Source organism: Bubalus bubalis, chromosome X, assembly GCF_019923935.1.
Source record: "Bubalus bubalis isolate 160015118507 breed Murrah chromosome X, NDDB_SH_1, whole genome shotgun sequence".
NCBI lineage: Eukaryota > Metazoa > Chordata > Mammalia > Artiodactyla > Bovidae > Bubalus > Bubalus bubalis.
Window position 1 is genome coordinate 117,823,455 of NC_059181.1, and position 10,154 is coordinate 117,833,608.

The window sequence follows — 10,154 nt, forward strand, 5'->3', positions numbered from 1 at the left end:
GACAATACAATATTTGAAGATAACAAATAATAACAGAAGCATTTCAGACAAGAAGGGAAAAAATGCAAGGGGAATGATCAGAAGTAGCGGTTCCAGCACTGTCGAAGGACACCAAACAGGTCATAGTTCCTTGTATTTAATTTTAGGAATAAGTGGGCATAAGACTGTAGGAAATATACTTGAACTACTGAGTAATGCAAACTACCAGACACTTCTAATGCTACTTTAGCAAAATTCATGCAGGCATGCACGCTAAGTCTCTTCAGTCATGTCTGACTCTTCACAACCCTATTGACTGTAGCCCACCAGTCTCCTCTGTCCATGGGATTCTCCAGGCAAGAATACTCAAGTGGGTTGCCACGCCCTCCTCCAGAGGCTCTTCCAGACCCAGGGATAAAACCTGAGTCTCCTGCATTGGCAGGCAGGTTCTTTACCATAAAGCCCAGCAAAATTCATATTTCAAAGCAAATAATATATATACTTCATACAATTACCCCACATTAATCATCCATCAAGGAAAACATTCTCAGGAATGTTCTAAATTCAGATACCCCTTTATTAGCTTCATTTTAATTGCTTTAAGAAGTTAAAAAATTATTTAAATTCATTTATTTTAAAAAATATATTCTACTAATTTCAAGAAGACATCTCCCTCTACTTCCAAATCACTATTATAATAACAGAACATAACCAAACACAATGTGCATAATGTACCTCTAGCTTTACATACCATCCTGCAAAACACAATAACACAGGATTAATGGATGGCACTGCTTACCTACTCAAATGATTAGAGAAATTCAATCATACTTTGGAAGATTTAATATGATTCCATGAGTATGATCTACAATATGATTGATTTCATTAACAGCATAATTTCAGTGACCTTTTCAAGTTCAGTGTGGTGGGAATTCAGGAGTCTGAAGTTCATAACTTGCTATTTCAACATTTTCACCTACTTTTAATAGTTTCCATCTGAGTGGTGACACTCTGTTCAGATGTGCTTATCTGCTTCTCCATTCTTTTCTGCTGTGCTTATGCTACAATCAAACTGTCATGAATTCCTCCCATGGGAGTCATGCCCTTGCTAGTATTGATGCTTTTGTTGCAGAATCTGCCCCCAAGGTAGCCAGATTCTTAACATTGCCCCTCTCTGCAGCTCACAGCATAACCTGCTCCTCCATGACACATGAAGGACACGCACGCACGCGCACACACACACACACACACACACACACACACAGAGTCAGCTCACACCCATGCATACATGCCCAGGATGTGTGCATTTCAGATTCCAGAAACTCCTGGCCTAGCTGTCATGAGTGCTACTCAGGCACTGCATTGGCATCTTCACTGACCAGAGACCCATACTTCCCCATGAAAAGAAAGGACTCACTTGGTTTGGTGGTAGGGAGGAGATCTCATCTATTTATGCCTTCAACTTCCACCCTGAAAAGGTCACCTTCAAATCTAATCCATTTAGATTCTCTTTCTGGACCTTAACTTGTAGCAAGGTAGCATCCTAATTTTGGCCCAAAGCACCATAAGAGCAACAAATTGAAATCACCATGAGGCCAAGAACTACATTTCTTTGACCACCATATCTCTTTCTCCTCTAAGTCTACCCAGGCCACTGATTACTTTGGATGACTGATTTTTGGTTTCGCTGGGTCTCATTCAGCTCTCAGCTCTTGACCAGCACTTTCCCACATCCATCCCCAGGATGGACCTCAACCTCCTCTGCTACATCGTTATCTACTCCTGTCACACCCTCCAGAAACAACCTGCTTAGGCTGGAAAAATGACTCCTGCTCTGGACTTTGCCTCTTCACCAAAGTAACTGTAAACTGGCTTTTTATCTGACTTCATGCCAGATCCAAAAGAGTAAACAAAGTCTCGTGCTGCTCCCATTTCCACTATCCCTGAGCCTACCCTGCTTCTATGGACTCCTGACATTCTCCTACTGAGGCCAAGGTCATAGCAAGAGATCTGTTTCTGGAATGATGCTTCAGTTCCCAGGCCTAAGAGTAAGAGCCCAAGGTTACTGAGTGCTCACCGTGTAGCAGAGACAGTTCAAACTATCTCATGGGTGTGATCTCACTGAATCCACACCCATAAAGTACCCAGGAGAATGATCAGGATCTCATTTAACCCACACTGTGAGGTTTACCAGTACAAATAAAAGAACACTTAGCTTCGAAAGGTCTTAAACAACAAGGAATTCATTATCTAAATTAGAAGTTCTAAGGCAGGGCTGGCTCTGGACATGGTACAATGAAGACATTGGGGCAGATACAGATAAGAACTCAGAACAGCTCAAATCCTCCATGACAGGTCCTGGCTGGCATAGGCAGCCCCCACAAACCCCCGGACCAAGGTTCCCTGGCTTAACACTCCAGCGACTTAACCGGGTAATTGCCTCAAAAGGTATGCAGTTTCTTCTCAACACTCACCCCACTACCTCAGTGCCTCTGAGCCCTCCGGGCCCACAGAGATAGCATAGCTCAGATAGCAGCAGTTCAAGATCCAGGAATCTTGTCAGTTTCTTCAGGGAGGAATCTGGGGTACATGGATGGGTGGAAATTCTAAGGGGATCTGCCTGAGGAAGATGAAACGTTCAAATCGGGCTCCATTTAGTATGCACACATTTATCCAGGATCTGGGATTTAATGTTAGCTCAAGCACCTAAAAGGGGTTTTAAAACAATGTGCTACACTATGTACTGAAGCCCGAAATCAATAGCACCCCACAGGCACTAAGAGTTAAGAGGCAGAACATCTCTGACCATGTTGAGGAAGAACCCCAAAGCTCATGAAGATAGAAATATTGTGTGTCCTGACTTGTATTTGTTGTTCCAGTCTAATTATTAACAGTGCCCCCTTGAAGTTCTCTCAAAAGTGTCCCAGTTTGGGATGGTGTGCCACCTGTCTGCCTCAGCCACCCCTTACCCATGCCACCTCAGAAGCACCAGAGAACACTCCCTTCACCAGGGCTATAAGAAACGTGTCAGTAGGGGTAGTACCAGTTTCCCCATAAAGCCCTGTGGTAACTGTCCTCTGGAGCTTAGTCGTGACAGTGGGGAGTACAGAGATTGAACGTTGAATTAGATTCCCTGATACCAGTGGGAATAATGAGAGTCAGGGTGAAAGTGGCAAAGGCCAATGATAGCCCTTAACCATGAAAAGACACTTTTTGGTATTTTTTTTCGGTAGTGCTTGAAATTTATTGAAAAGAATGCAAATGCTTTTTCCAGGTAGCATTGAGGAGCTGGGCTGAGTACCTGCTTTTGTTTGTATTGTTCGGTTTTTAGTATTTTTGTCCAAATGCACACCTCGATGGGACTGCTGCAATTTTGAAACAAAGATGACAGGTGTGCAAAACTGGTGCATAGGAGAAATGTCAACAATTGGGTTGCCAGGCACAATGGGCTCCTGCAGCAATCTCGTCGGGCACGAGGAAGACTCGGAGTTAGTAGGGAACAATTAATCAAGTTGAAAGATTAGCCCCTGGGGAGGGGGGTGGAGTTGTTGGTGAGCAGTCCAAATCAGTGTCCCAGGAGGTGTAGCCCACAAAGGCATATTCTAGGTTGCTCCTGATCTCCAAAGGCCGGGTCTGTCGCTGGAATCTGATGGAGGGTGCTTGGGTGGCAGCGCAGGTCGCTGGGCAGAGGTGCAGGCCTGACAGTCGGCAGGGCAGAGTATAGGCTGACCGGTTTGTAAGAGGGGCTTGCCCTAGAGCTGGGGCTCAGAACACAGTTCTAATGAGCAGTGAGGGTCCTGGGGCTGGCCAGAGTGGGCAGCAGAGCGCACTTCAGAGACGCCCCAGCCTCAGCAGGTGACTGGAGAGCACTATGCCTGGAACAAAGACAAGCACTACGGCAGAGAGTGGAGGGTGAGGAAGACAACCAGAGGGGAGGGAAAGGCCAGGGGATCACAGCGTTAGGGGAGCGCGGTGGCTCCGGGCGGGGCGAGGCGGGGAGGCAGGGGGGTGGCGGCGGGCAGTGCCCTTCCCCCTCCTAGGCCCGAGGGTCTCCGGGCCTAATAATCATCTTCTTCATCTTCGTCTTCGTCTTCTTCGTCGTCATCCCAGCCAAAACACTGTTTCATCTCATCGAGGAAGGCCCGGTAATCGCCCAGGATGGGGCTATCCATCTCAATGTAGGGCACCACCCACTCCTCGGCTTCCCCGGTGAGCAGGCTGATCAGGAATGCCACCTTCATGGCGTCGTTGCAGAATCGGTTCTCGTTGACGAGCATGTAAGACGCCGTCTGCACGATAAACTCGGGGAGCCGGGAGCTCTCGCCGTCAAACGTTTCGGGGAAGGGCACAGGGCAGCTCGGCGGACGTACCTGGCGCAGCAGGGTGGCCCTCTCGCACACCAGCAGCCGAAGCTGTTCCATGAGCTGGCTGTTCTCGATGCTAAGGGCGCGGTGCCGCATCAGAAGCGCGTGCAGCAGCAGGACCAGCTCATCCACCATGGCGAACAGCTTGGAAAGGCAAGGCAGGGCACAGCTCGATTCGGCCGGGCTAAGGTGCGCTCGGAGGCCTCGCAGGAAGTGCGTGTCGGCGGAGACGCGCGGTGGCTAGGGGCGAGGGGCGGTGCGCGCAGGGGTCCCGGCGGCGGCGCAAGCTCCGCCCACACAGCCGAGCTGACGGCCCCGCTCCGGCGCCGCCCGGCTGGAGGGGGCGGGGCCGGGAAAGGCAAGGGGCGGGGCCGGGGTGGCGCGGACAAGGGCTTGGGGTCCGCGCTCGCAGGTCCCGGGGCCGCTGGATAAAGGCGAAGACCCAAACTTGGATGTGGGTCGGGCCATGGCTTGGACCGTGCAGGCGCGAAAGACCCATCTCTCAGAGAGGTTCAACCTGCTCAGGTTTAAAGGACTCACCACCCTTCAGCCAAGCCGACTCATACATCTCGGTGTTCCTTGGAGGGCCAGTGGCCCCTGGGTTCCCTCTGAGTGGTTTTAACACATTTCTTGGCTTATGAAATCTCCCTCACCCAAAGAACCGTTAGCAGTGCTGGCTGCACGCCAGCGTCACACCCTGTAAGAGTTATGAAAGACCCTCAGGGGTCCTGTCTTTCATGACAAAACGATATTTAAAAGGGACTTTTCTTTGGTTGGAAAATAGTATTGTGTACTTCTATCCCTTTGTTTAAAATTATTTTTGTAAATAGCAAAGTGTAAAAAGTTCTGCAGAATTTAGCATCCAATCACCATTTGCAGGAGTCCTGCCTATCTTTGACTCTACTTCTGTCCTAATGTTAGTGTTTCTTGACTACTGGGTATTTATTCCTGCTTAACAATAAACACTTGTGTTTTAAAAATGGCTTTGCTTTTCTACTTTGAATGCGATTATTCAAATAGTTGACAAATGAGTTGGGGATACAGCCTTCGGGCCACCACATTCTGTTGGAATGCGTTTTAAAATATATTCCCAGTCGAATCACTTCTTGTTACTTCTACCAATACCACCCTGGTCCCAGCCCTCCTTTCTCACACAGGCTGTTGAAACTAACCACTTAACTTCCATTCTTCTCTTCCTATAGTGTATGTATTCCCCAGAGTAAGGACAAGACTCCTTTAGACCAAAGTTAGATCACTTCCCCTCCCTGCTGTAAACCCTCCAATAGTTTTCCCTTCTCAGTCCAAAGAAAAACCAAAGTCTTGATAATGGCCTACCAGGCCCTGCCTCATCTGTGCCTCCTCTCAGTTCTTGCTGTGCTCTAACCACATTGTTCTCCCTGCTGATTCTCGCACACAAGTAGCTTTGGCCCCAGGATCTTTGTACTTTCTATTTTTTCTGCCTTGGAAGGCTCTCTCCTCATTTAACTGCCTGACTCTTCCTCCCTCGGGTTTCAGAGAGGACTTTGCTAACCACTTCACCTATCAGAGCACCCCATTCTCTGCCAGTAATCTCTAACCCCTTGCCTCACTTCATTTCTCTACACAGCATTTATCACACCAGTAGCCATCATATCATACAGCACTTTGTGTATTTGTCAGCCTCCACTTTAATATGGAAGTCTGTGTGGACAGAGGCTTTGCTTTGTTGATTGCTCTACCCATAATGCAAGAAAAGTGCCTGGCCCACAGCAAAACTCCATAAATATTTGGTGGATGAAAGAATCTCAGGGTTCAGATGTTAAGATAGAATTTACAAGTGGTGGCAGCACAGAGTGTTCAGAAATGCTCAAGTTGTCTGGTATGTTCTATCTCTGATCATGAATAGTTTCCATTGTGAAATTATGGCTGACGTAATAAAAGTGGCAAAATAAAATTTTTAAACCCTACTCAGTCCTTTTACAATATGATTCGATGGACATCCATGGAAGTGAGAAGCTGAGAAAGAGGAGTGAAACGAGACCAGGTTCCAAGGGAGAGGAGGAGGATCCCACTGCGGTGAGGGTGGGCAGGCAAAAGGACAGGCAGGTAGGAATATGAACCCTTGAACTCTCCTGGGATGTGAGCTCCCCCACTGGATCAGAAGGCCCTTGAAACCAAGCAGGGACCCTCTCTCATTCATCCTTTCATCTTCTGCATCTGAAAGCATTAACTAGTTGCTCCATAAGTGTTCAGTGGCTGGAATGAAGGGACAAGAAGTGGTAGAGGTAGGTTTCTGGGCCTCCTGCTCATTCACAGCTCAGGGTGGAAGGTGAACCTGCCTGGGGCCGCAGTGAGTATCCATCTCTACTTTCCAGCTCTAGACCCTAATCCTGGAGGATAGACCCAGGGTTTTAGTCCTGGAAGCACACATCCTGTGGCAGGCACTGGATCTGGCGACTGACATGGGTTGTCTTGTTGACCTTTGCACAGGGACCATACGTGGGAATGGGCCCTCTGGGAGCCTGAGACCCAGGAGTTAAAGACTTGCCTAAACCCAGGAGAGTAGTATGTTGGTGGTATGATAGATACCACTGTCTCAGCTTCTCTGATTGTTGTGCCCATGCGCTTCCACTGAAAATTGTTTCTGTACTGGACTTCTGTGGATTAGGAAGGTCTGTTGAGGACCCAGAGATGATTAGACTCTTGCTGTCCTACTCCCATTCCTACAAACCCATGACAGAGGAAACCAGGGAGGAAACCAGAGGAATCAACCACTAGTATTACCTCTGAGAGGGCTCTGTTTACCTAGAGAACAAGAAGTGCCCATGCCAGAACCAACCACAGAGCTGAGCAGGGATTTTGTGAGGTGCAATGGCAACCCACTCCTGTACTCTTGCCTGGAAAATCCATGGACCAAGGAGCCTGGTAGGCTACAGTCCATGGGGTCGCAAAGAGTCAGACATGACTGAGCAATTTCACTTCACTTCACTTCCCAAATTGGAGGGAGAAAAAAAGAGACAGGCAGTTCATCAGTGACTCATGAGGGAAGCAGTTGGGAAGAGGCTGGTAGTATCACTAGATAAATTATATAGAATTGTAATGCTCATGTTAACCAGCTTCCTGGTGCCTGTGAGGCTGTCCCACCAAGGTCAAGGCCTACCAGACCTTCCTTGCCCATTTATCCCGCTTACGACTGCATGGCACCTTCCTTCTTCCCCTTTATCCTTTAAAGTGACCCTTCAATGTTCCTTTATGGCTGTGTGAAGATGCTGGTGGCAGTAAGTACACCATATGACTTATCTCAGACTCAGAAATTTTATCAGAACAGCTCTGGCCCAGAACATTCCAAGGGGAGTTCAAACCCCATGCTTTGGCATGAGCACAGGCCCAAGGCCAAGGGAGTGAGTAATCCCAGGTTCTGATCATTTCTACCTCCTTCCAAGCTCCAAACACTGCCCTAGTATATACCTAGCCGTCAGACTGTAAGATTCCCTTGAAATAAACACGAAAACATTCCTAGATTTTTCATCTTCCAGAGGAATGTGTACAGATTGAGAAAATCAAGCTGACACTTAAATATGCAGACAGGAGCAGAAAACAGCTTTGAAGGGAATATTTGCCAGAGGGTCAAATGGATGCCACTAAGATATGGGCCTCTGCCCATACACACCCCTCCCCCTCATTCTTCTTAACCAGGTCCACCTGGGGCTGTGTTTTTACAGTAACCACACCTGCAGGGCTGTGGAGACCTTCAGCCTAAAGACAGGAATAGAAGGGTACAGCTTTCTTCTTCCTGTCTTCATCCTCTCCAGCTCACCAAAGTGCACTGAAACATTTTTACGTGTTTATTCAAGTACTGAAGAAACATATTCTTATGTCAAAAGAAATTAACTAATACTGGAATGCTGAAATAAAAAGGAAACATTCCCAATACCTTTCCTTCTTCCTGCAAAGTCTCACTTAACAGGATTATTGAAAATCCAAACTTTGGTTCGCCTCCTTCCATTGTATGTGTGTGTGTGTGTGTGTGTGTGTATGTGTGTGGTAGATATGTGTGTATATATATAATATATATGTATGCACACACATGCACACACACACACATAGTGTTTACAGAATCCTAATACATATAGCTCTGCTAACAAATATATGTCAAACTCCCTCACATGTCAGGAGGCACAGAGATATGATGCACAGAGCTGTCTTCTTCATAATTGCATAGTACTTCTGAATTTCTTAGATACATTCCTGCCTCAGAACCAAAGAGATCCAATATAACTCAGTTTCTCAGATGATGTGGGAGAAGGATGGCAACAAATACACTCACAGCCTCAAAGATGTAGAACTGGAAAAATCAGATTTCTATAACTGAATTATGATTTCTATGAGTTAATGTCTTACTATTAAGTAAGCAGTATTCTTCATGTATGTTTTTAGATGGCTGTAATATAGCATTTATTGCCCACAGTATATTGCACTATATTTTTCTTCTCATGGTTTTTCATTCATAGTTATTTTAATATAATTAGTATGTTGAACATGCTATGGACTATACAGTCCAGGCCAGAATACTGGAGTGTGTAGCCTTTCCCTTCTCTAGGGGATCTTCCCAACCCAGGGGTCAAACCCAGGTCTTCCACATTACAGACGGATTCATGACCAGCTGAGCCACAAGCCACAAGCCACAAGCCACAGTTCTTTACCTTTGGCCCATCAAAAGGTAGAAACAATTTCATCTGCTCCTTTAATCTGGGCTGGCATTCTGACTTGATTTGACAAATAAATTGTGGTAGAAGCAATTTGTAACTTACGAGGCAAAGTCTTAAAGACCTGAAGTGTCTGCCTGTCACTTGGAATGCTCCCTACTACAGTCTCCTCAGTCGTGTCTGACTCTGTGTGACCCCATGGACTGTAGCCCACCAGGTTCCTCTGTCCATTGGGATTCTCTAGTCAGGAATACTAGAGTGGGTTACCATTTCCTTCTCCAAGGGATCTTCCCCACCCAGGGATCAAAACTGCATCTTTAACGTCTCCTGCATTGGCAGGCAGGTTCTTTACCACTAGTGCCACCTGGGAAGCCCTAGGAATCTAGAGTCCTGTCCTATTTTCTTAATTCTGTATTTGTCTATTTGTATTCATTAATTACAGGGCCAAACTAACAGCCAAAGTTGTTTATGTCTCCCCTGCAGTCCAGATCTCAGATTCTGAAACTGTCTCCTGTATCTAAGTCACACACACCAAGTCAGTATTTCCTCTGACCTAAATCAACTCAGGGCCAGGTACCAAACATTAAGGAAAGTCCCTATTCCTCAATGCTCACTAGAATTATTTAAACTAGCTAATCCTAAACGGTTTACCTAGCCTTGCCTAGCCTTTCCCATGAAAACTCCAGCAAAGTCCCTCTGGCCTAAGTCTTCACCCTCACTCCTTTCTTCATTTTGACTAAAACCTGATGTTTCCCAAGTGTCTCTGCTTGGCATGGCATGCCCCCTCTTGTCAATGGCATTGATGTCTCCATATCCTCTTTCAGTCCATAAATTAAAATTAAAATTCTGTTGGTACAATTGAGACAAGTCCAAAGTAACCATCTCCTGTGGGGAACTGCTCAGGAGTGTGTATGTGTATGTTCACATCTGTCCTTGTGTGTCTGTATCCACGTGGATATACGCACACTGCTGCCGTCTAACGCCATGTACCATCTACCACTGCATGTACCATCATGGTGCTACTTGTAGTTAGAACTGGCAGTGTCACCGTATGACAAAGGTAGACTCAAAGCTGACCATGTTTTCCAATAAATATGTGTGCCTACATAAAAACAGTGAAGCACAT

At 46.5% G+C, this 10,154-nt stretch overlaps 1 protein-coding gene across 1 annotated transcript; it reads right to left on the reverse strand.

The window, feature by feature from the left end:
* Positions 1 to 3,198: 3,198 nt before the first annotated feature.
* Positions 3,199 to 4,623, reverse strand: LDOC1 (LDOC1 regulator of NFKB signaling). The gene has a single exon (XM_006072621.3). It carries the CDS (start codon positions 4,476 to 4,478, stop codon positions 4,038 to 4,040), a length of 441 nt encoding a protein of 146 aa, XP_006072683.1. The 5' UTR covers positions 4,479 to 4,623; the 3' UTR covers positions 3,199 to 4,037.
* Between the last annotated feature and the right edge of the window lie 5,531 nt (positions 4,624 to 10,154).